Source organism: Bombus bifarius, unplaced genomic scaffold, assembly GCF_011952205.1.
Source record: "Bombus bifarius isolate JDL3187 unplaced genomic scaffold, Bbif_JDL3187 scf7180000008010, whole genome shotgun sequence".
In the NCBI taxonomy this organism is placed as follows: domain Eukaryota; kingdom Metazoa; phylum Arthropoda; class Insecta; order Hymenoptera; family Apidae; genus Bombus; species Bombus bifarius.
The window spans coordinates 170,955-198,473 of record NW_022884388.1 but is presented as its reverse complement, the minus strand read 5'-3'; the positions used below and the strand labels follow the sequence as shown (position 1 = coordinate 198,473).

Below are 27,519 nucleotides of genomic sequence, written 5' to 3'. Positions count from 1 at the left end.
TTGTGATTTCTATGGACTCGACCATTAATGTTCCAACTTACTGATGTAAACAATACGAATTATTCAAATTCATCCATCTTGAAATAGCTCCTCTCAACTCGAATTCTTTAAATTAACAATCTGACATTTAATTTATGATTAAAATCAAATCAATTCGTGAAACGCTGTTCTATTTAAATTATCGGTTACACTTTATTAATTGATGTTTCGGCACACTGTGTATGGAAACATCGCTATATTATGGTGGTATGCTAACTCTTCAAAATTGTAACAAGCTAGGATGCACTGTAATCCACCTCAGTAGATCTCTTTATGGGGTGTCCACTTCTTGGCAGATAAGACGGAAGGAGATGAGGCATCTCCCTTGCCAATAATCCTCCGACTCTTTTAAGGTAACCTTCAAACTCTTAGCACTCCCTTTCTGCAGTGCTGTACTACAACGAAACTATCTGGTGGAGATAGAAGGAACATTTCCTCTTCTGGATGAGATCTTTTCAAAAATCTTATCTTTTTTATCTATGTAATCTTTAAATTAATGGGCAAATTCTCGTACGCATGTTGCCATGGGCGAAAATTCTATATGCATTAGCAACTCTGTATATCGGAATTCGTTTCACCCTCCTCAGCTTTTTAGAATTGCGCTTTAGAACTCCCAAATATCTCACGAGTACTTTATACCTTATTATTGGTTATTATAATACGACTAGCTAAAAAATCGGAGACCAGCTGAATTCTCTTTCTAGTTAGCAAGAATATCTCCGCTTTTGTTTCGCTATATTCAGCTGGTATTCGTCGAATTAGTCAAAGATGCACGCAAAAGACGAATTTAGTTTTCTCCTTATTTTCTCAACGTTCTTGTCAGTGATCAGAAGGGTTTGTGGCAGCACTCGACAGCACAAATACCATCACTCGACACTAACTAGAGTCGGACGACGGCAACGCACTGGTTAGCGCCTTAGGTTACGAACGTTCGGGACCCGGGTTCAAATCCTGGCGCCCGTACTCCGATTTTTCTTCCACAATTCTTAAATAAGAAGAAAAATACAGCAGTACAGCTCCCTATGAACAGAAATTTTATTCATACCTGTTTTAAAATCAATTCAAATGTGTCTGTACTCAAATGTAGTGAAAACAATTCATCGAAACTGTTTTGATTACTTGTGAGAAATTCCTATTATCAGCTTCTCGTACCCTTAACCCTTAAACCCTTAAATAAATCGCAAGCTTAGCCACTTTGTGAAGATCGTCGATGGATCCTCTGCTTTTTCTAATACCGATCTGAAAGTTTGCAAGACTATGAGGCCCCAGAACGAGACAATTTGGTTTCAATTACACATTCCCATATCTACGTAATGCTTAAAAAGTTCTCTAATGGTCGGCAATCGGATGGGGAGGAAAGGACTCTTCCTCCTCTGTTTCTTAATAAGAACTAGGCAAACCTCTTTCTATTTTTGGGGAATCTTTCCATAAGTAAAAGTATTGTTATATAGAACGCAAAAGTCCTATGGCCTGTTATCAATCAGAAGTTTCACAATATTTCTGACTTCGGGCTAAATAGCAAAATAGCTGCTGTCTAAGGCGACTATCACGAATTGATCAACAGGAATTGCCGCAGTGTTCCATCATGTATCCGTTACGCCTCGATACGCAACGAAGAAGCGCCCAACCCATCTTAGTAAAATCACTTTTGCGATAACCGATCTATAAGGCGTTCCTCAGATCGTTGTCAATTAAACAGTAGAACTATTTCTGGAAATCTTGTTTACTTTTCAAGATATCTATGCGTAATTCATTCCTTTTGCCCTTAAATATAGGTTCCAAAGCAGTCACATCCTGGATTCTTTTCTTTTCGAGTCCTATGAACCCAACGTCTCGCGCTATTCGTTTCTTTTCTAAAGGTAGCAATTTCGTCACTTCACCAGTAATTCGCCCAGTTTACTCTTTTGAGATTAATGTCACATAAATCCTGTATTGCTATGTTGTATCTAACAAAATGATCCAATTTTTGTTCTTCATGGGTGCTCCACTCTGAGATCGTATTGTCGTAAAGAACAAGTAGAGCCTCGCTGTCGAGATTATTCAGATTATAACCATATTTCGAATTAAAATCCTCCGAAACAATTAATCGAAAATCGGATCTTCTAGCTTCGATAATGTCGACCTCCGATATGTACAAATATAATTGAAATATTGCCACAATCAAATGTTCGGTGAAGTGTAACAACTAAAAAATCTAGCGTTATCCGAAATTTCGAAGACAAACCCATTGTTACTTTTGGCAGAGCCCGCACCATAGTAAACATTATTATGTCTTGTTGCCTAAATTGCCATATTGCCGCCTTAGTCAGTGTGCCAGCCGTTACTTATGGAATGCGGTTTTATGGAAAGCTCAATTGCTGTCTTATACAGCAACTTGTGGGCTAACTTGTATCTATTACAGTTTACTTGGAAAAATTTTATTTTTGTATCATCAACGATGTTGTCTGATTAATTAATTCCCTATAAATAAGACAAGGCAGAGAGGCCGTTACATGATTTATTTTACCTTCATCCATGTTTCTCTTTTTACATATAACGCACCTTTGAGGCGTGGGCAGTTTTTCTGATGTATCCCTCGGCGCTACTTCTTCCACGTAACTCTTCTCCATTTAATATTTAATTAAATTTAAATTCAGCGCTCGTACGATCAAATCCGTAGCAACAGGAGCATCAAACGACTGGCGGTACAATCTGAATAGGAAAATTTATAAGGCCCATTTCAATCCTTTTACCTTCTTTTATTTTATCCCTAAATTCGCCTGAAATCTCGGCCAGAGCAGTTCGCGTACCATTGAAGCTTCTTCTTAACCCTTAGAGTGCTGAATACTCGAGGCCTATGCGGTCCGTACGGACGGCGCTCGGCCAGCGCTGACGATCGCTGTGGACGGAGTACTTTTCCGCTAGACTGAACTTTGTTGATTGACTATTCAAAGAGCAAATCGTAATAAGTTATAGTCATTCTTTTGCACGAGATTAAATGATTCGAGAGCGTTATTTTGTAGTATTAATTATTTATTATAAACATTGAAATTTACAATAAACTAGAATTTGGGTAATAAACTAGAAAACAATAAACTAGAAAACTAAATTTAGTAAATATAATACAAGTTAATAATTCAGTTGTCTGTGAAAAATTTTAAACAATTATCGATACATAATCCGACATCGCATTTTCTGCATTCGTATCGCGTGTCGCTCCTTCTCTTATTTTTCAAACAAACAACACATTTTCTTCTTGATAATTGTGTTGTGCCGGCACGATTAGGGCATTTTGATGGAAAATGTCTATCAATTAAACAAAATGGTAAATCCTCAGACTTTCCCTTTCCTCCTCCTACCATGTTCCTACGTTGGAAATATTTTCGTAAAATGTGTCTTATCAACACTAAATGAAATTCACTAAATTTTTGTTTCGAAGCAGTAGATTTTTGATATAAAATATTTATCTCACACAAACGTAATAGTATTACTTCTGCATAGGTGTACGGAAAAATTGACTAACGCATATATGTGTTCTTCTTCCACACCGATAGCTTTCGCTAAACGCATATATGCGTCCATAGCACTCTAAGGGTTAAGGCCCCCCAATTCAACGTCTTCCTCTTTGTCGGTACGTAGAGCGACCGTGGTATTATTGACTATTTCTCCTTTCTCAATGATAGAATCAAGATCTCTACACTGAAATGTAATCGTCTGATTCATTGCTTTAACCACAGTGTCTTCGCCCAGTACTCTCCTTATATCCTCATTCAAGGCAGTTATTCTTCTTCATCTCGATGAGAAGTGTTCCTATCCTTTTTCTATATTTTCCAGTATTTTCACCAATCTTTAAGGTGATAGCTCATTGTGAAGCTCAGTAAAATCTTTACCTTTATCGATTATAACAAGAATTGCATCGTTTTTCGTTCAAAGTCTTCTTCTGAACTGAGGTTCTCTTAGAGATCCCGTCGTAAGTCTATCAGAGTTGACTTTATCTCCCTTTTGGACGCTACTGTGTATTGTGAATTCGACTTTTTATGCAATTTCAATGCATAAAGAGAATGAATGAACGAAAAGAATATATGTACAGCGCCACTTAAAAGATTTAAATTCAGTGATAGAAAAATGCACTTTTAAAAGTTTCTGTTTACAGAAATATAATAAATCAATATAATAGATTCTCTGCTTATTATCAATGAAATTTAATTTAAAATATTTGTTTACTGACGAATAACAATTTATTGATATTATATACTACGTATTGAAGAATAAAATTGAACTGTTTATTTTGTTTTGACTCCTCTTAAAAGGGAAACAATGATCTGACCCAAATCTCTGATCTTCGCATTCTCTTGACTCATATGTTGAATTTTGATTAGTTATATCGAAGCGATCTTCCTCGTTTGTTAGTGATATTTGTTCTGTTGGCAGATAGAATAAGATATCATAGTAATAAAAATATTAACTGGGATATAACAAATTGAAATAGCAAAACACAGACGTCGGTCAAGAAGTGTGTGATGTAAAATATTTTCCGAATATATCTGACATACATCGGATACATTTCACAAATACAAACATTTGTTCTTACGTCAAATAAGGATAAAGTACTGATATATGCATCACAAGTTAAACGTCGAGATAAATAATTCTGTAAGCATTTCCCGTGACCATGAAATTGTATTATACAAGCTTTTCAACACTTCGGCAACCGAATAGGGAGATCTCCCTTTTTGACTTTAGCAACGCGTTTTATTTTTTTTTTTTTTTTTTTTAGTCCGTTACGACTAAATAAAGTTATAATCGAACGATATGACACTGTAAAAAAATATTGAAATGCATCATGAATTTTTAATTTCATGTTCAAGTTGTGTTATTTATCTTTAGTCGTCTTGAACGTTTTTAATATTACCTATATTTTTTTATACTTTTAAACACAATGTTTTGTATAAACATTGAAATCGTTAAATAAAATCATTACCACAAAATATAATTAACTACTTAGAGAATTTTTAGACTTTTTTGTTTTTTAAGTACTGAAAATTGGTCCTCGATACTTGAAGAAATGCGCAATGGAAACGTATAGCTCGCTGTGACGCGCGCTGGTTGGCTAAATGTTGAAAGATTTATATTCGAAATATAATGTAATAGTTTGAAACATCCTCTATATCTCCGCGAATACAGGAACAATTACGAAATTGTGCTTTCTTTCCTAAATTCTATTACAGTAGAGCCTTCTTTATCTGAACATCCATTATCCGAATACAGTATTATTCGAACGTTCTGCTATCCCAACATAGTACTTCTCAGTAATAAATATCTTTTTCCATTTCAGGTATGTACATATTGAATTGGTGTTCGTATACAATGTATTCTTTCCTTAATTCAATTGAGTGATTGCTAATTGTAAGAATTTGGTACAGAACTTGTTGCGATTTATCAACTAGACGGCGATGAGCCCGGTGCAAACTGTTATCTTGAGGTCGCGGTCCTTGAACGATATTACCGCTCAAGGTGGAGGTAGACTAACGATGCAGAGTAATCTTGTGTTTAGTTGGTTTATTTGCAGTTTAGTATACATTGCGATGGTCGGAGTTCGCGTGAGACCTCTACTTTGTGAGAAAAATTGAAAACAGTACTCCAAAATTAGGGTCAAAGCTGGCCCCGTCAGCTTTACTTAATATTTACAAATATCTGCAAATTGATATTGCCAAACTATTGTATATCAATGTATTAGTTGAAGCCCACGGAATTCATTGAACCTAACGGGAATCGTATAGTTCTTGTAATTTTCCTATAAATTGAGGTCAAAGTTAAAAAATTGCAATCGTGTTGAACAGTTTAATCTAACGCTGCGTCTCCCCACGAAGCAGACGGTGCATTCGGGCGCTGCCTTACAGAAAAAACCCTGAATATCGGCGCCAGTGTCAACGTGTTAATTTGCCTTGTTTGTGTTATGTGCGTGCCATTCAATTGGATATTTGGTGTTTTCAGTTTTCTTAGTGTAAATCTAATATGGTGGCATTTACTGGGGTTTGCTTTTATTTGTTTATCTTGTAGCCACTTTTCTATTTTTGTGATGTGTTCTTGTAGTAATTTGACTGCTGTTTCTGGGTTAGTGTGCCTGACTAGTACAACTGTGTCGTCCGCGAATGTCAGTATTTTGCTATTAGTAGTTGTTGGTATGTTGGCCGTGTATAGTGTATATAATGTTGGGCCCAAGATACTTCCTTGCAGTAGCCCTACCTTCATGTTTTTACTTCAGAATATACATCCTTTATTTTTACTACAAAGGTTGGGGTTAGGTTGGGTATGATTTGAGTAAGTAATGGATTTATTCCGGGAAGTGTTTTTTGATTGTTTGTAAGAGGCTTTCATGGTCCACTTTGTCAAATGCTTTCTCAATGTACATGAAAAGGGATGTACAGCATTGTTTCTTTTCTATTGCTAGTAAAATTTCGTTGACGAGCCTGTGCATTTGCTCTATAGTGGAGTGTTTGTTACTGAATCCAAATTGGTAATCTGGTACTAATTTTTTTTCTCTATTGTTGGTTTTAGGCGATCGCATATTATTTTCTCTAGTATTTTGGAAAGCACAGGAAGTAGTGATATTGGTCTGTAAAATGCAGTTTGGTGTGTGTCTTTGCCTGGCTTAGCTAACATTATGATCTGTGCTAGCTTCTAGAATTCTTAAAATTGCATTGAATATTATTGTGATTAAACGTATTGCTTTTGAAGGAAGGTTTTTAAAAATTTTACCATTGATTAGGTCGATTCCTGGTGTTTTATTGTATTTTGTTTTCTCGATTATGATTCTAACTTGTTGTGCTGTTGTATTAAATATGTCTTCGTCTCAGTGACATTTGGTTTTACTGTTGTTAGTATTATATGGAGTAAATGTGTTACAAAGGTGGTTGAAGAATTCTGCAGCTTGCTCTTCGTTGCTTCTGGCCTATGTGTTGTCTGCTTTTCTGATTGCTGGGATTAGTTTTATTGGCTTCCTTATTTTATTCGTCGCTTTTCATAGAGAGTAGTTGGCATTCGCGTGCACAGAGAGTGTTTCTATGAATTTTGAGAATTCGTTACTATTATGATCTTTTATTTTACTTTTTACTTTCTTTGCGAGTTTGTTTAGATGTTTTTTGTTTTCACGTGTTCTATGTTTTTGCCATTTTGCTTTCGCTTTCCTTTTTTCTCTGATTTTGTCAAGGATATTTGGTTTTGTTTGGTTTATAAATAATAGTTAGCCATGCTGCTTCTTGCATGATTTCTGTCAATGTTGTTACTGCCTGTTCGATGCGTTTGGGTGTTTTTAATGGAATATTGCAGTTGATTTCGCTCTTGATTAGTTCTTTAAATGTTTGCCATTTGGTACTCTTATTGCAAAGCGACTCTGATTTGTTATTAAATATTGGTTTGCTTGTATATTCTATTATTATCGGTGTATGATGGGAGCTAAGCTCCAGACTGGGTGTTACTTTTAATTTGTTTGCGTTTGCTCCTTTTATACCTGCAAAATTAAGGAAGTCAGCAATTTTGTTTAGATCTGTCTGCCAGTGTGTTGGTCTTCCTGTGGATAATATGTTGAGATTATTAGTTCTAATAAATTTTTCTAGTGTTCTACCTCGGGGCGTGTTAATTCTTGAGCCCTATAGCGTGTGCTTTGCATTGAAGTCTCCCGCTGCGATGTAATTACTTACGTTGAAAGAATTACGTGTCTTAGCAGCAAAAAAGATATGGATATTCAATATTTAGAGAAGCTATCGATTAATCTTAATTTGTATTTGAAATAAATGAAATTTCACACAAGAATAGTGATTGTTGTATTATGAGAAAATTCCATTATCCGAACAGTATGCCTGCTTATAAATTCTCATAAAGAAGACTCTACTGTACTTGCATCAGTTCTGTACAATATTGTAAAGTGGGAAAATATTTTTATTTATAGTAATCCATTCTTCGTGTTCATAATAATTTGTATAAGACTTGATTTTTAATTTAACTTACATTCGATTGCACCTTAAAGCGTTAAACATTGTTCCAAATTCTGTGGGATCCTTGCATCGATCACAAGTACATTCAAAAAATTTTGTTTTAAGAAGATGGTGTCTTCTGTTTGCAGTACCCCACAATGGATCCGTATAACATATAGAAATGTGGTCTCCTAAAATATTTCATACAAATTTATACAGTTATCTACAAGATTTAGGCTAAGAACAGACAATTTATTCGACGCGATTTTTGAAGAATTGGTCACATCGCCTTATACTCGATAGCTGAATTGCTTACAGAAAAAGACACAGAATTTCTTAATTACGCACAAAGATTTTCAATTCTACCATCGCAAGCGCTTTTATTCTTTACACCGTTGATTTATTTTCATCCATGGAAGGTACAAGTACACACAAGAAACAGTTCTTTAGCATAAATGTATGTATATATGTCCGGTTTACATTAGAATTAGGGTTAGGGGCGTGAAACGAATCTTCGTTTGGGTTACACGTTGTCGTTATGCAATAGAGAAGACATTGACTAGTGCAAATACGATTATTATAGAACAGGACAAGTAACCGCGGTAGTTCGGTACTCGAGAAACTAATGACAATGATCCTAGGCTCAATAACGAATCCGCGGTCGACGGGATGATAGATGAACGTACTCACAAAATCTAAGTCGGACGCGTAATACTCACTGGTCGCAAAGAGCTACTCCTTTCATCAATGAGATCGCGAGCGAGAATGTCTTTCCCGTCCCGATGATGCCACAGAGGAAAACTATAATGGGGTGTGTCTAAGGACACGAGATCATCGGATTCGTCGAGAAAAGCCTTCGTTCAGAAAGTAAGGGAAATTGGCGTTGCTGCTAATTGGTCAATCTCCATATCGGTGGTTAGAAAAAGATGCTAGCCGCCCTCGAGGGAAAGTTGCTAGTGGGAGACGCCGCTCGTTGAAAAATATGTCTCCCCTATCTTCCCGTAGTTGGGACAAAGACTGTTTGTCTGTTTGAAGGACTTTAGTTAACTAAACCTTAAGATTTATAACGGGCCCTCAGGCTAGCCGAACATGTACTGCGGAGACGCATCGACATCTGGCAATCATCTTACTCGAAGAATAGGGTCTGCGTGTGGCGAGCCACGGGACAGAAACCGTTGGAATGTTTACTGTCGCGTGTCGCCACGAATATTTCTTTTAAGGAGAGCTATAGAATTACTCCATACCTTTGTTAGGCAAAGCGTTCATCCCGTGACCGCGGCTACGTTCGGCGACTGACTGTCGCCTCGAGCCCAGGCTCATTATCACAACTCTCGAACAATTACAATCGGGTTGAATAACTACAATTGTTCAGTTACAGCTATAGTAGACTCTAGGTTACAATGTTGCGGGATTATCCAAAATTCCAAAGACTCCAGTGTTCTTTCATCTCCGACATATATATATACACGAACAGAGCATACAGCTGGAACCACTCCGATCACTGCATCTTCACTATTTCAGTGAAAAGTATTTCAGATAAAAGTTGAATGGTTTCAAGGAGGACAGAATTTGACGCGATTAGTGTCTTTGTAGGAGAATGCGTAAAATACATATGAAGGCCAGATCCGTCTTCTTAAATGAAATCATATAGCTTTTATTATGTTAGTCTATCCAACTCATAATTCTATATAAAAAAGAATTAACCTATTAATATTAAAAACCATTAGTTTATAAGTGGCATAACTGAAGCCACTGCAATAACTCTAAAAATAGTAACTTGAATTCAAGCAGTTGACAAAAATCAAAACTTGACCTTCTGCGCATCTTGAAACCATTCAACTTATATCTGAAAAATTTGTCACGAAAATCATGACATACACAGTGATCGAAGTGGTTCCGGTTACCTTCATTCCGTATATTAAATATTGTCAGTAGATGTCCATATTACGTATTCATAGGAAATTTTAAAGTGTAAAATTACACAAAGTGCGTATAGTGTGATAAAAGAATTTTCTACCGAGATTCCTCCCTACCTATATTCTCAAGAAGATGAATTTGCATAAAAACACTCAATCCAATTATTAGCAAATTTCTATCGTAACATATAAAGATGTCCACATAGTTGATGATTTGTTTATGTTTTGAAGAATGGCTGTAACAGAAGCTAATATTTTAAATTACTTATTGTCTTACTTAGAAAGAGAGGAAGAGATAAGCATGGATATTTACATAAATATTGGAAAATTATTTTGCTGTAATTTTCTTCAAATGACATTGTAATATTTTCAATCAACATGAACTTCACTACTCGTATATGTAATCAACAGTTTGTAATTGAAATCTATTTTGTAATAGTACTGTGACTAATTTCTATAAAATTTATTTGGTATTCTCAACGTCTTTTTGTCGACTCTCGTCGCCGACTTTCGTGAAAACTACCCTGTGTGTACAGTTAAGAAACAATTAAAAGAGCCTATTACTTCTTTAAAAATTGCTTTGCGTGTTCTTAGTCATAATGATGCTTCTATATGTATATATACAGGTCATTTATATGTCGGCGATGAAAGGACACCAGAGCCTACCCTTTGGAACTTTGGGAAAAACCCTTAAAATTATAATCTAGATTCTTTAGTCAATCCGATTGCATTTGTTCAATATTTGTAATAGTGAGCTTGGGTTCGAGGCGACAACCAGTCGCCGAACGTACCTGCGGTCAGGGGGATAAACGTTTTGTCTAACAAAGATATAGGGTAATAGTATAGCTTTCCTTAAAAGAAATACTTGTAGCAGCACTCGGCATTAAACATTCCAACGGTTTCTGTGCCGTGGCTCGCCACACGCAGGCCCTATTCTTCGGGCAAGACGATCATCATATGTCAACGCATCTCCACGGTACATGTTCAGCTAGCCCGAGGACCCGTTATAAATCTTAAGTCCTTCAAACAGACAAACAGTCTTTGTTCCAACTACGGGAAGATAGAGGAATTTTATTTTTTTCTCACGAACGACGCTTTCCGCTAGCAACTTTCCCTCAAGGGCGGCTAGCATCCTTCTCTAACCACCAACATGGAAATTGACCAATTAACAGCAACATCAATTTCCAACACTTTCCGAACGAAGGCCTCTCTCCACGAATCTGGTGATCTCATGCCCTTAGACACACCCCATTATAGTTTTCCTCTGCAACATCACCGTGACGGAGAGACACTCTCTCTCGCGCACTCTCAGCAACTAATTACACAGCGTTTTGATCAGTGAATTTCTCACGCTCTAACATAGAGTCCAACTTAGACTTTGACGAAACAATAAATTCGTTATCCCGTTGACCGCGGATATCGAACCCGAGGTTATTGTCATTAGAGTCGCGAGTGCCCAGTCGCCGTCGTTAATTGTCAAGTCTGTAGTATCCATACTTGTGTTAATAAACTGTATCTTTGTTATACCACAACGATGGCTAATTTTAATGAAGATTCATAAAAACAGCCACAACCCTACCCACAACGCCAACCCGACATATAAATATGTGATATCAAATTATTTGTAAATATCAAAACGGTAAAAAAGGTTAATATATAGAAATACTGGATAAATGATAAACAATTTAACTTTACACTACAAAATGTTTATGTAGACGTCAGCCGTTTTGCCTCAGCGTACACATTTGCCCGAATGACAGACAAAACGTTCAATAACATCATTTGTTAAGCAGAGTCGAAATGTTCAACACACATATGCACACGTGTAATATAGAGTATTCTAGTCACTCATCGTAAAACATTGCCAGCGTATTCTATAATTAAGAATAAAAGAACCATATAAACATAGGCTTATAAACTTTTTATTAAAAAGTTGTAATGATGATACGAAATTAGCGAAATTTTCGTTTAAATATAATAGGCAACGAGTACCAACAATGTCGCACCTCAACAACGTCGAGTAATTCTTTGGTTCAACCAGATTTTTAATTGCGGGCAATTGTAAACGACGAAATTCATGTAACAAGATTTAATGCACGCCAGGAATCAATATAAAGAAATCAATGAGAAGTTTGTAATATAACGAGTTTACGTTTTTTGCATTTCGACTGGAACAAATAAAGCTGATATAAATATCGTCAATCTGTATCTTTTATCGAACGAAAAATTAGTCGGTTGTTTCGCCTTTGTGTTCTAATTTTTTAGAAATGCATTAGCACAACATTTTTCCCCTTATTTTTAGTCATAGCATATGCCAACACCGTTTTGCACAAAAGACTGGAATATGCCGTACTATTTGTTGCTCAGAAAATGATATTTGAGACTGCAGAGTAGCAAGAGCATTACTCTGCTACTTCGCTCACCATCACACGATGCCGTATGGTCTTACTTGTAGATGCAAAGTTTTTAACCGACACGCATATCTATTTTTGTGATTGGGGCTATCCAAAACAACAAAAATGAAAGCTACATTCTTTCCAAGTGCCTTCTTCTGAACAACGAGTTATATACAGGGTGTTCGACTACAGATGTAGAAAAATTTAGGGGGTGATTATTAAAGCTAAAATAAGATGAAAATCAAGAATAAAAAGGTCGTTTTATGGAGTAATGTGTAATAATACAAATTGTTGAACTGAATCTCACTTCTAGGAAAACTCTACATCTTCTCTAGTGTTTAGTTTTTGGCACAACGATCCTCTTTACAGCGGCTTTTCTGGTTTCTATTATAGTGCCGCGGAAAGATCGCCGACATACGGATAATGTCGATGATAAAGCGCAAATGCCGACAAGTCGAAAAGGTCGGAAAACTTCAATAGGTCTAACGGCCATCGATATATTTTAGCACCGCAGCCATTGATGTTCAGTTCACCGGAAAGTCCAGAGTCAAGAGTCGTTAATCGAGAGTTGTCATATCATACTACTGCATTAAGTGCACGTTAAGTAATCATCGTTTGCGGTTTAATCCACTGTAATAAATCCATCTATCAATACATTATCATATCGAATAGAAACCATTGGAATTTCTAATTTCTAACATTTTTGAATAAAGCATTTCTATAATACATTAATTCACACGTTTGCTCTCTCTATTCCGATATATATACGTCGAATCATGACCGTAACACGGGTCCGGGTTGCTATCATAGTAAGGGTTTGGGGTATGTAACGAATCTTCACTGGAGCTATCCATCTTCTTACACCACTGAAGTGACGTTTATTGACACAAATAAAGATATTACAGAATTGGCGAAGAATCACGATGGTTAGACACTTGTGACATTGGTCTAAGACTCGATAAAGAATCCGCGGTCAACGGGTTAGTAGGCTTATTTCTTCGTGAAAGTCTAAGTTGGAATTGGCACCAAGCGTGGAGTAATCACAGATAACAAGGCGTAGTTAACTCGCCCAAGAGCTCGTACACCAGCAAGAGTGACTTTCCGTCACGGTGACGCTGTCGAGGAAAACTATGATGGGGCGTGTCTAAGAGCACGAGATCATCGGATTCGTGGAGAGACGTCTTCGTTCGAAAAGTGAGGGAAATTGATGTTGCTGTTAATTGGTCAATTTCCATGTTGGTGGTTAGAGATGGATGCTAGCCGCCCTTGAGGGAAAGTTGCTAGCGGGAAGCGTCGTTCGTGAGAAAAATAGATTTCCCCTATTTTCCCGTAGTTGGGACAAAGACTGTTTGTTTGTTTGAAGGACTTTAGTTAATTAAATCCTAAGATTTACAGCGGCTCCTCAGGCTAGCTAAACATGTACTGTGAAGATGCATTGACATCTGGTAATCATCTTGCTCGAAGAATAGGGTCTGCGTGTGGCGAGCCACAGGACAGAAACCGTTGGAATGTTTACTGTGGCGTGCCGCTACAGCTATTTCTTTTAAGGAGAGCTATAGAATTACTCCATCCCTATGTTACGTAAAAACGTTCATCCCGTAACCACGGCTACGTTCAGCGACTTGTTGTCGCCTCGAGCCCAAGCTCATTATCACAAATCTCGAACAATTATAATCGAGTTAAGTTATAGAGGCTAAAATATTGGGGGTTTTCCGAAGAATTCCGAAGAAAGGCTCCGGTGTCCTTTCATCTCCGACATATATAAAAACCTCAACACAAATTAATGTGCAGCAAAATAAAAAATTATACTTATAGTATTGAATAACTCTTTTAAGTTTCTGGTAAGTAGGTATACCCAACAATACTTTTGAAAGAAGCACCTCAGCTATCGTGCCTGACCCTGGTTAATTTCGAGAAAACTATACAAAGAAAATGAAAGCGTTGGTAAAGAATATCGTAAACTTTTTTCTGAACGAACTCTCCACTGCTACCTTGTTATGTAACATGTTGTAGTCAGGAGAATTGTATAAACATAAAGCTGGAGTTAATTGTAGATTCAATATAGGTTTAAGTTATTCCGCTGTAGATTTTTTCGGGCTTCTTCACTTTTAATTTTTTGAATATTTTTATTTCCTTTATTTTTTTATTCTTTTTATTTTTTGAATTTCTTTTGTTAGTTCCAACGCGAGTGATTTGGGTGTGTGATGAGTATGTAGTGTATACAGTGCGTGTTGTATGTACCGTGCTTATTGTGTATTTTGTTTCCAAGAAAATGGAGCATATATTGAACACGTACTGTAACATAAAACGATTGCTATTTTCGTTACAATTTTTCTATGTACAGGCTGAACACTTGTGGCGCGTGTGTGGTTTTTCTGTGTAACATGTAACAACAACAATAAACATTGTTTATATGTGTTACTATTTATTAATTTGAGGTGGTGTGTCGCGATAGGTGCGTAAGAAATACTCAGATGTTTTAACGAACAATTGCTTATTAAGAACGAATTAACAGTCAGAGTCAACAAATAACAATTAACAGATACGATTAACAAATAATTGGTAACAATTAACAAGTAACAATAGACACCAAGAGATCATTCGACGCGTTGCTATGCAATGGTACTGAGGAGTTATACATTTAACGGCGTAAGACAGACTGACTGCCCTTTTGTTCTGGATCGAACGGATTCTTCCCTTTGTTGCCCATCGATATCCCCCACTAACATGCATCCATTAGCTGTGCCGCCGCGGCTGGCATGTGTATGCTCCTTCGAGAATTGGGCGGAAAGAGCGTGAAGATATCGATGGTACATTGGGCATGTCGGTGTTGCGTTTTGACGGCGTCGCGCTTTGTATCCAGAGCCGTTGGAAAGTTCCGTGGCCCATGCCGCTACAAATTATTTATAAACACAAAAGATTAGAGAAGACGTTAATCTTTCTACTTGAAAATTTCATGAGTTTTATGTTGTTATGGATTTTAATTAGTAGACTGGTATAATACTTTTAATCTACGATTTTTCTCATAAAATGTTGCGCGGGATAGTTTACGTCTTCGAATGTCATGATCTTCCTCTCTACGACTTGTACCGGGTAAGCTGTTGCACACATATCGTTCGATTTGAGAATCGCTGTGCAGCCTGATGGCTGACCGGGCAGCTGACCTATTCTCGTCCATGTGAGGAGATTTGCATGCGTATAGGGGCATTTTAGGTAATTTTAACTAACAATAACTAAAAAACAAAGCCGAAAACGCAATTTCTTTATTCTTGATTTCCATCTTTACTGTTCTTCAAAAATCACCCCTTAAATTCTTTTACACCTGTAGCCGAACACCCTCTATATTACTATACTTTATAGAATATATATATATAATATAGTCACCTTTTGCAATAGGTACTGCAGCATGAATAATCAGCCCTCCAGTATCAGTGAAACTTTTCGAGCAATTTGCTTTACAGTTATGCTCAAGTAACGATGTCAGTTCGTAAACTGCTACGTATGGTGGATCAGTAAGCGGAACTTCATGTCCATTAACCTGCAATTTAAGTGTTTGTCATTCACTTATTCAGATATATTTCTAAACCGATAGAATATATGATATGTTTGTATTTGATCAAGATAATTAAAAGAATGCTAATTGAAAATAATATACGGTCGGATCCCGTATGAGACGATGCTTCTCTAACGTGGACTAAAAATTACGCCAATGCTTCCATATAACGCGATTAAGAAGCTGCAGGAAATGACTCTTTTCTAATATGAAAATATGTAAGTCTTTGAATTGACTCGATGCACGGTTTTGCATTAACTCTTGTGCGATAATGAGTTGGTATTGTGAACAGTTATTATTGTGGGTCGCATATTATTTTGTCATATTAAGAAAAGACTGCATATTTATTTAATTATATTCTTTTGCGCTCTTGAATTCTTGCGTTATAATTCTAGCGTTATAGGAGGTGCTATTGTACTACATTGTTCAGTTATATACACAGATTCATTGATCAATATCCGAAACAGGTCTTTACGTCTGAAAGTTTAAGCTTTCAAGCATTAACTCAAGGATCTGTCAGGTTAAACACGATGCGTAGACGAGAAGTCAAGCCACATTTTGTACTTTTGCTGCGAATTCGCCTCAAACCGAGGAGTAACGGGCACAAACCCGGCCATGATACTGAGACGCGATCTAATGCGGTGCAAATATCCATCGAGTACAACGTAGTAATTGAAGTCATTATCAAGCGATGAACTGCTTAATTCTGTATATGAGTCACCAATTCCCCAGTCTCGTCAAAGAAACGGGAAGTAGATAAGAAGTGTTTACGCAAAGCGACTAGTTCATAGTGTCGTATATTTGATTTCCCAGTGAGAGCGTGTCTATGATAGGAAACTTGCCGTTGGCAAGTCTATATAACAAATGGCACAGAAAAGAGCAGCAATTTGCAGTTGAAAATCATTGAAGCTAACGAAAAAATTTCTATCATTAACCGCAAGTGAACAACAATTTAACAGATCTTATAGAAGCTGGTACCCTTGCAGTTAGAAGTGTTGAGGTTATCTATTAGAGGAACGCGTGGACGAATGTGTAACATACACAATATACCTATGTTTCACAACAACTATCCATTGACGACTAACAAGGTGTTAATACAAATGCGGAGAACTTAGAAAATATGAACAAAGATAGGCACAAAACCAAATACCCCCCTCACGTTCAGAAATCACGTAAAAAGTACAAATTGGTTGAAGATACTAAATTACATCATAAAATTTAATTTCGGCACTGTGACAACGAAACCAAGTTATTGTGAAAGAACTATCCAACGCGGTAATTTAAATCTGTTTTCAATTGTGTGTTAATTTATAGTCGGCGAATTATAGCTTTAATATTATTTTGATAAATTAACTTTTATTATAATATAGTCAAATAAACTAATATTTTAATAATATTTCAATAAAAAAATAAATTACAATATAAATTAATAAACTAATTTTTCCTACCTTTTTCAGTTCTTCTCGTTTGTTACTTCGAGCTTGCGTTAGTATATGTGAACGTTATATGAACGTGCACTCTGTACAGCTGACACGCAGTGTACATTATGTTCATTATCTTCCTTTATTAAAATTGTTTAGTAATAAGCAACAATAGATAACGTAGACGACAATAAATAATAACTCAAAAATTGTTTAATACTGTTGTCTATACAGTATAGTGCAACATAATATAACACATTTTCGTTGGTCTTTGTACATTTGCTAAAAATATAGAGCTTAGAAATTAAAATTGTGCGGTGTGCGAATCCGCGGAAGCCGATAATTGCTTTTGTCGTTGTAAACACACACGCAGTTGGCGTAAAAAGTATTCGTACAATAACTAATTTCAACAAAAATTTTGTAGAACATCGTTTATTAATAAAATTTTAACAAATAAAAATTATATACGCATTCTTACAAGTCTGTAGAATATGTAGAATATATAGAAAATAAAGCTGGGATATCTATGCCCTCCGTGAAAATATTAACAAATATCTAAAAAATGGCAAAAATATATGCGTAATAAATATTCGTAGTTACAGTTTATGGGAAAAAATTATTAAGACGAGTATAATTATTTTAGTACTCAGCAGATTTCTTTTGATTTTATTATGACTTGAAGCCGTCGTGGCATTGAATTTGTCAAATTGACAAAGATCCTACTTACAATATTTTTCCATTCTTGTGAAAGTATCCTCATTGAATCATTTCCAGACGAAGTATGGTGACTCCGTATTTTGCGTTTTAGGTAGTCCCATATATTTTCAATAATGTTTATATTTGGGAATTGTGGAGGTATTTTAAGTGTTTCGGAACATTGTTCGTCTTTCAAACCTATTTTCTCTGCACTTTGATGCAGATTGTCTTTTATGCTATGAAGCGGTAACTGTAGAAATATTTATTACGCGTAGATATTTTCCTAGATATTTATTAATAGTTGAACAACAGAGATAGAAAATTATTTTGTGAAAAATCTTATTTTCTGAAAATTAGTTTGGAGGCTTCTAGGAATACGTATGTGGCGGCACTCGACAGCAAAATACCACGGCTCAACACTAACTAGAACCTGACAACGGCGACGCAGTGGTTAGCGCCTTAGATTACGAATATTCGGGACCTGGGTTGAAATCCTGACCGATTTTTCTTCCACGCATTTAAAAATGAGAAGAAAATACAGGGATACCCCAGCAGCGACATCTATAGCCAGCAACTACAATTATCACGGACACCTATATACCTCACATATATAATTTCTATTTGTTAAAATTTAGTTACTAAACGTTCTACGAAATGTATTACAAACGTGTACTAAATGTTCTACTATAATTTTGTTAAAGTTGGGTTCTATACAAATACTTTTCGTATTAACTGTATCTGGGAATATTATACGTTACGGAAACATGCTTTTCGAGAATATTTATTGAATATGTGACATTTCTATTCGTCTTAATATTTATAACGCAATTGTAATATATTGATTGAATTTCTACCTGCAAGATGCCGACGATTTTTGTCATTTCCTCCTCCGATATATCATCTGTTTTGAAAAATCTTTTAATAAAGCGAACAGTGTTTGACAGCTCATGGGAATTTATTCGATCGCAATGGCTTTCGAGCGATAGTAATTTCTTATAAGATTCTAAATTAACATCCTTCGATGCTAACGCTCTTATGACAGTTATACATTGATAACTTGGATGTGGATGGCCAAATTCAGTTATAGATACCTGAAACATTACATTATTATATCAGTATATATCGTTAACAGATCTCTTTCATACATCTATCGATATATAAAATAGCTATAGAGTTTCTTCTGACGTAAGAAATAGCAATAATCTAACAAGAAGCATCACCCGAGAATGACACGCCGATTTTGATGAAACTTTGCATATTTATTATGCAATCAAAAATATTCCACACAAATTTTTTATCGATGATCGATTTACCTGTAGAGACAGGAAACAGCTTTTAAAATTGTTTACTAAAAACATATTTTCTGGAATGTCTCTAAAATTATGAATTTTGTGCTTTTGGACGAGTATGGTTAAACTTTTGCTCGAAACTCGAAAGGAAACTCTCAGTCACTACCAATATTGGTTCGTAAATTGGTTCCGTAGCTCTTCTTGTTCTTTGTTAGGAAGTGTAAAGTGTTAGACTTTTAAATGGAGATAAAATATTTAATCCCAACTCCGAAACTATGATACCGTCAACGTCTCCAACGTTACTTCGGATTTGACGATCACGGCAAAAGTATTATAGTTTAGAAACCCTAAAAAAGTGGTTTTCGGAAGTGAAATTAGCTCAAATGAAGATGCTTGATTTTGAACTGTTGAAAAATGAGATCAATTATATTCAAGAAGAATTTTGTGTATTCAAGAATATTACGAAATCATATTTTCAAAGATGTAAATATAGATAAATTATTAGAATATAATTGAGGTGTATGTGTTGTCCGTGATGATTGTTGGTAGCTGCTGGCTGTAGATGTCGGTGCTGGGGTACTGCTGTATTTTTCTTCTTATTTAAGAATTGTGGAAGAAAAATATATGACTACGGGCGCCGGGATTCGAACCCGGGTTTCAAACGTTCGTAACCTAAGGAGCTAACCACTGCGCTACCGTTGTCCGGTAGAAGTTAGTGTCGAGTGGCGGTATTTGTTGTCGAGTGCCGCCACGTAATGTTTTTGTAAGTTGATTTGTGCATAAAATCATTTTACGCTAACTGTAAGACACGCGTCTCGTATACGCTAAATCGTCCAGAGTTGCTGCTACGCCCGACCGAAAAAGTCCTCGAGTGCGAAGGGTTAAATCAACCTCTTCAGTACGATGCGCCATTATAGTGGTTTTCGCGGATGTCATCTTATATTACGACGCGCCACTATAGTGGCTCACTCTACTGACTCATTCGCTCACCGTTTGAACTAAATGATCTATTTCACTTGTCTTGTTTCATACGCATTTGCCCTCACAACGTTTTATAACAGAATTAACAATGTAAAGACAGAATATATAGTCTTTGTTTTTGGTACGCCAGTGTCGGGTGTCAATTGTTGCTTTTCATGAAAATAAATTATTAGTTCATTATTAGTTGCTCTTTTTAACATGCCGATCCGTATCCTTATAATTTTTTAGAATCTTCAACCTCAAAATGTCGCTTCAAAATAGAAAACTAAGAGCAATTTGAAAGACACTATCGCGTTATGAGTGTGAAAATTGTGACGTGGTCTATGTGTCGTACCGTGCTTTAAAATATATCACACTCAACTGTATTATTAATTATTAAAGTAAATTATTAAAGTTACAGTATATGCATCATATCTTTAAGAAAAATTATAATTTAGTTATCCTTCCAAAACTTCGTTTCAATGCGCTTGCGTAGGGAGCAGCATTATCCGTCACACATTGCAGTGCTGTATCGTCCATTTATGTAGGATTGAAACAGTATAAAATACATTAATTGTAAGCTAGAAAATACTTTTTTAAAAGCAGGAGTAGCGTTCGCATCTTAAAAAACAACAAAATGCATTCTTTTAACGATTAATTCTGCAACATTCCCGATTCTGGATTATTCCAAAATGCTCTGCACAAGTAACGACCCCTTCTATACTTATTTGAATTGTATATTAAAAATCATTACTTTTTTTTTTAAATATTTTTTGTTAATACTTATTGATTTTCGTGTAAACGCATTGATCAGAATTTCGATTTTACTAAGATTTTACTTTGATTTTAAATTACAATTAGATCAATTTAAATTCAAATTGGATTAGGTTTGTTACTGCAGACAATTGCTACGCTTGGATTGAAAACTTAAGAAAAATTAACCAGTAGAAATGCGATATACAGGGTGTTTCACTTAAAACAGGCAATCTAAATATTTTCTCTGCCTATGCATAATACGAGACATATTCCTTACGTAATTTAAATGATTTTAAGTGGCGATTTAGATGGAAGAACATTTTTTAAATAAATATCCTTTCATATCTTCTTTTCCAGGTAACCCATGTTTTTCTACGTATACATAAATAATTTTTCATATTGTATGTTATAGCTAACATTACTGTATATTCACCCACGTACAATAGTACGATCTTCAAACGATCTCGGACTCTAATATTTTTTAATTAATGGAATTTAGTTTTTGTGAGATTGCAGGTTTCAGCGATAACAAAAGATCGATCGTCAATTTGAAATTGTACAGGAACAAATGTTATTTCTGTCTAGATATTCAAGGATTTGGTAGCTGTTAAATCTCTCATTGTATCGATAAACGATCTGCAATGCATTATTCAAAGCAGGAGGAAGTCACAATGGTTTTATCGTGATCTGTATACGCAAGTGTTGATGGAAACAAGCGTGCGAGACGTAAATCTGTTACTCGGAATAGAAGTCGGAGGAACATCATCACCAATTAATCAAATTACGAGGTTTGTGAGAATCACGTATCGGTATAAATTCAACATTAATTTGGTATTAGCGTGTCAAACATATTCCGGATGCCTGATTCATAAAAATGTTATCCTTTCCATCTATTTTTTCATCAAGGCCTCCACAGAAATCACATTTCAAATCGCATATTGTAGTATAGTGGACGAAAGGCCTAAGAGATATCGGGCGAACTACAAACAATAGTCTGTCCATCAATCGAATAGTTTCGCGGAAAAAGCTTGCGTGACCCTGACCACGAGCGGTTGCGGAACACGTGCGTGATGAGGCTAAGACGAAAGACAAAGGGATGCTAAGGGACAAAGACGAATTAGCAGTCAGTGTTGATTGAGAAGCCAGAGAGCGTGAATCGAGCGTTGTCGAGAGAATGTAGTCCGCGTGACAGAGAGCGATGGAACTGTAGTGACGAGAGTTGCAAATCAACTATTTAGTTGTTTTAATTATAATACGTTATTGTGATTAGTTCACGTTAAACAACCATCGTTTCCTGTTTAACCAACATCTGTTTAATCCATTTACTTTAAATAAACTAATTGTAGTAAAGATCCCGCAATATTTTTAAATGCTGTATACGATAAAAGTCGAGCTGCTGTTATATATAGAAAGAAGTTGTTTAGAATGTTGACATTTTAAAAAAAACCGATGGTTTCAAAAAGTGTGAGTATTGGAAGAAACGGTTTGCAGATTCGTGTTTAGCTTACAAAAATAAAAATAGTTAGGTTATGTTAACAATGAAGTAGTGTAATTACCTTATGATCTCTGCGAGAAGAAGAAAAATTACACTCTAATCCATGATCTTTGCAATCTTGACAAAGAGGCCAACCACATTTTTCACAAGCTACTGCAATGGTTTCGTTCAAGACCGTGTAACAGCGAAGGCACACAGGAGCGCAATTATACATAGGACCTGCTATCAGAGGTTCATCATCTTTCAAAACAATTTCCCCAACTTTGATATTTCGTGTGGCTATACAATGACGACCCAATAAGGAATCTTCTGCTAACTGTAAAACGAGGTACGTAATTAATTTCGAATTTTTCTTTGCAATTTGCTCAAAGTGGTGTAATAATTAACATTGGTAACTCGCAAATGACAATATTCATTGAGATGCTATTACGCCATGATTATAGTCCGTATACATGTTTATAATACTACTTCATAGATCAATTTCATATTCCTTGTATAATCTTCTAATAGTCCGAGTTTCGTAAAGCTTCGTCTTTCGTATCTCTACGATGTATTATATTATAGTTACATTTACTTTGCATAACGTTGAGCCTTTTATTACCCTCATTTTCATACACTGTTGGAATATCACATTTGTTATTTACGAAACTGAATATGTATCTAGTAAAGCTAGTATTATCAGCAAACACAAATACTTTAATGTCTACGAATGTTGAGATACCGACTGCGTATAACGTATATAAAATTACTCTTAAGACACTTTCTTAGAAAACTTCTACGTTTATGCCCGTCTATATTTTCTTATGGAAACATGCCCTAATGGTTTGTAACACAATCTTACATACCATATACTATCGAAGACTTTAGAAGTGCTGACCAGCATTACTTATTCTTTAGTGCGCGATTCGTTTTATTGGGTATTTCGTACATTTATTGAATGATTGGGGTTAGGTTGGGGTTATTTATTCCCTTACTTGAATTAGTATTATTACGGACTGTTATTCGTCTGCTTCGTTCTGAGGTGTTATGTTCATGCCTAGTACACGCATATATCGGCAATTAAAAAACGGAATTCCTCCTTGAACCTAATTCACTCTCCTTTGTGGGCAGTTATTCGTGAGTCACACGAACCATCCAGAAAGGTAAGATCGCTAATTGATTTGTTAATTAAGTAAACGTCCACACTGGTTATCTGATATAAAGAGACGAACACGTCTAACAATTCAGGTCTTTTTAATTACACTAAGGAGATTTTTCAAATAGAGATTTAGAGGTTTTTTACACAAGGTTTTTCATAAGCTTTTAAGCACTCTTGTGCCAATTCCGTGTCAGTTCCCCTATAACATTTATTTTTAAAACATTCATTTATAAAACTCATCTAGTAATTATCAGGCGTCATCCGACGAATATCTTCACCCCAATATAGTACCTTTGTCTCTAGTGGCATATTAGTGAATGGCGAATTACAAGTCTCGCAAAGTTAGATAAAATTATCTAAGCCGGACGATAGATTATTTGAATTTGATTCGAGACAGAACATTTTTTACTAAATATCTTTATAAACAACAAATTATATACAAATAATTGATTGAATATTTGAGTCATAATATAACATAATAATTATGTAATATTTTGCACTCCATTTTATTTTTACCGCATCGCGGCTTTGGATTCCGAGGTATGAAAGAAAAGATAAATTTTGATGATTTTTGAATCTATTATAAAGATCCACATTTTGCATAACTTTTTCCTGTATATGTAAATATCGGCCAATCACTTCCGAGATATTCGCAAAAAATTATCAGTGAATTTTGCCTACAATTGTGCGGCCGTAACAGCGCGCATGACACTATTAGTTGCCGGTCGTTTACAGGGTGGGTCGGAAATCGCAGTACGACGGGACAAGGATTGATTCTACACGAAAAGATAAGTAAGTGTAAGAAAGTGTTAAATGTTTGTAACTGGATCAGCGGGAGGACATGTCCTATAATATGCAAAAAACTCATCTCGATTGGTCATGCCGTTTCAGAGAAATCGGTCAACATACAAAAAGAAAAAAAAATATACCCATTGAATTGAGATATTTTTTTTCTTTCCCAAAGTCAGTATCAAGACTGACGCTTATGTTTATTATATGACTTTTCTTTATTATAAGTATTTCTAAAATTTATGATTCATGGTATGCTAAAGTGTGCAAGAATACAAGGTATACTAGCATATTAAGCTTTAGAGTCGAAAATTATATTTTACAAAAAAATTAAATAAAGAAGCACATTCTTTACAGATTTACAAAAAATTTTATCAAAGATACAGATTGTGCCAATACTTCCATTCGGCACTGTACCATGTTACAACTACATATTTCCTCATAGATATTATATTAGGATAAAAAATATTTTTCATTTTCGCCTGCATCATTTTCAACTTTCACTTGTAATTTTAAGTAATTTATAACGTATCAAACTATGAAAAAGTAGAAAGTACGATGTATACTTGAATTTCTTATAACTAGGTACTATAAAACACAGAAAATTTTAATTCAGCATATGTAAAAATGTTAAACTCAAAATTCGTTACGTTTAACATTCGCCTCTTTCCGTGGATCCTTTGAATGCTATATACTCGTATATATACTTTGTAAATCTTATAACAGTATCATTGTTAAAAATATGATAATAAAAATTTGTTTAAAATATGTAATGTCGTTAAAAATTTAGTAAAACTCTGACATTACAGTTCCAGAATTTATAATTAGAAAAGAAAATTAGTTAACTTGAGAAAATCGTACAAGAGTAATAAATAAATTAAAATCGGAAATATTTAATTATTTAATGTTTTATCTTCAAATTTCGAATAATTAATACGACTCAGACTTAATATAAATTTGAAACAATTGTACATTATATTTATACCAAACTATCCTTCGTACATAATTAGCTTCAATAAGGAAATGGTACATTTCAATGAATCGTCGCACGCTATTCAAACGTCTAAACATATCGTGCGATGTTGCCACATCAGCTGCACTGCGTAGCTTCTAAAAAATTTGCACGTAAACCTATCTTTTCATTAGCATATAAGAAATGGTTATTACATTCACAGGACAGTTTTACAGAAATTAATAAATACACCATCATATTTCGATATAATTTGGTGCCAATTTTGGTATGGTTCTTGAATATAGTTTTCCTGTTTCAGAAGAAAAAGAAGAACGAAGAGCCTCTTTTCTTAATTCCGCCACGTGTTACTGTGTTAAAATACATCAGATTTCTCGCAAGGTTCGTGTCTCAAGTCAAGTCTCGATAGTTTCGTTTCAAAATTGAGAGTAGTCTTGAATTTTGAGCTTTACCTAACAACTACTTCAGGCAGCACTGGAACTCGAATTTCTTTCAAATTTCGGTTAAGGTTCTAACCTTATAAATAAGATAATCTTAACCAAAATAACGCATTGACTTTAGACGATGAAAACCATACTTAAATCAAAAACTGTGTTCTAATTGTTCGATGGATATTGTGACAAATCATTTTCAAACATCGTGTACAAACTTTATAACGCATAAGAAACAATTTTACAAGGTATAATAAATTTGATTACATTAAAGTAATCTTGCTTTTTCTCCTAAGAACTAAGACTAAACTTAATATAATATAATTATATAATTGAATTCATAGGCTAGAAAATATTAGATTAGTACGAAAACTACTAACCTTAAAACTTTTGCAAGCTTTTGCGTGATTCCTCCAATCCTCTTTCTGATGTTGCTTACTGCAGTAATAAACATTTCCACAGGCACTACATTTATGAATTGCATTTTTCCCGCAAATCGCACAAGTAGTCTGAGATTCCATTGTTAAAACTTGTAACAATTTCGTTTACAAAAATGCATATATTACATATTACATATGTTCTTAATTATTTTAATATTATTTTATGTGCTAACATTTTTTATTTATAGTAACAGAGATTTAAATCATTAAATTATAATCTCTCGTTATTAAATAATAATTTGAAAATATAGAAATTCCAATAATATTTCGAATTAGTATGATATATTTAATACATACTATGACCAAAGAAAAAAACTTTAATATTGAAAGTACAACAAATTTTCCATAAAAATAATAGATATTTTTCCTTTTTCATCACAGTTTGATTGAGTTACATATTCACGTATAATATTGTTAATTGAGCGATTAAAATATATAGTCTAAAAAATAGATAAGCGAAAAATATAATTTAATTATACAAAAATTTATTAATTTGAAGTCGTTAGAAATGGGATATGAATATAAAAAAAATGTATTTAGAATATAAAAATGCACAAAATTTAATGAAACACACGGTATTGTGATTAGCCGTGCAATTAAATGCATCATCCTATTGAAAAAAAGAAATGAAGGAGGAAAAAAGTTTGCGATTTCAAAACTTACCTCAAATAACTTTTTAATCGTAAGAATTCGAACAAAAAATTTTTAAATATCTTCTTTCATTTAATGAATTTCATTCACTTATAACTGTTATGTACTTTTATAATAAGTTTTATATAATATAAAATTTAAATAGAAGTTTAGTTCACATATATTCTGTTATAAATTAAAAGTACGAAGTGATTCATTAAATTCTGAAAAAAGAGCTAATATTAAATTATGTGGGGCTTAAAAAGTATTAGTATTACAAATGTAGCTATTTAAAAATAATTGAAACAAATATACGAAGTGATTCATTAAATTCTGAAAAAAAAGCTAATATTAAATTATGTGGGGCTTAAAAAGTATTAGTATTACAAATGTAGCTATTCAAAAATAATTGAAACAAATATACATTTAGTCGAAAAAGTAACTTAAAAATTATACAACACACGACGCGATAAACTACTTTGTTATTTAAAACAAGGAGCGTCCGCTTTTGCACGGTGATATAGACTAACTAAGCGTATTGCTTGAGAGGAAGTTGATGTCCAGAATAGAATCTATTTAGAGAAGAGCAACAGTACTTGTGCCTAGACATGTACGCTAGTAATTATATGGCTAGGTATAATGCGTGTA

At 34.7% G+C, this 27,519-nt stretch overlaps 1 protein-coding gene across 2 annotated transcripts in view; it reads right to left on the bottom strand.

Moving 5' to 3' along the window:
- The window catches only part of LOC117206887 (SET domain-containing protein SmydA-8-like), a 47,175-nt gene extending 20,811 nt beyond the window's left edge, over positions 1-26,364 (bottom strand). The window contains exons 1-5 of one of the 2 annotated variants that reach the window (XM_033446587.1): positions 26,182-26,364; positions 22,535-22,789; positions 18,828-19,064; positions 15,688-15,841; positions 8,026-8,182 (exon numbers count right to left, since the gene is read on the bottom strand). In XM_033446587.1, coding sequence (XP_033302478.1) covers positions 8,026-8,182; positions 15,688-15,841; positions 18,828-19,064; positions 22,535-22,789; positions 26,182-26,322 — 944 coding nt within the window. In that variant the 5' untranslated portion in view covers positions 26,323-26,364. The remainder of the gene's footprint in view (positions 1-8,025; positions 8,183-15,687; positions 15,842-18,827; positions 19,065-22,534; positions 22,790-26,181) is intronic. The other variant, XM_033446588.1, reaches the window with a different exon arrangement.
- Positions 26,365-27,519: the final 1,155 nt, after the last annotated feature.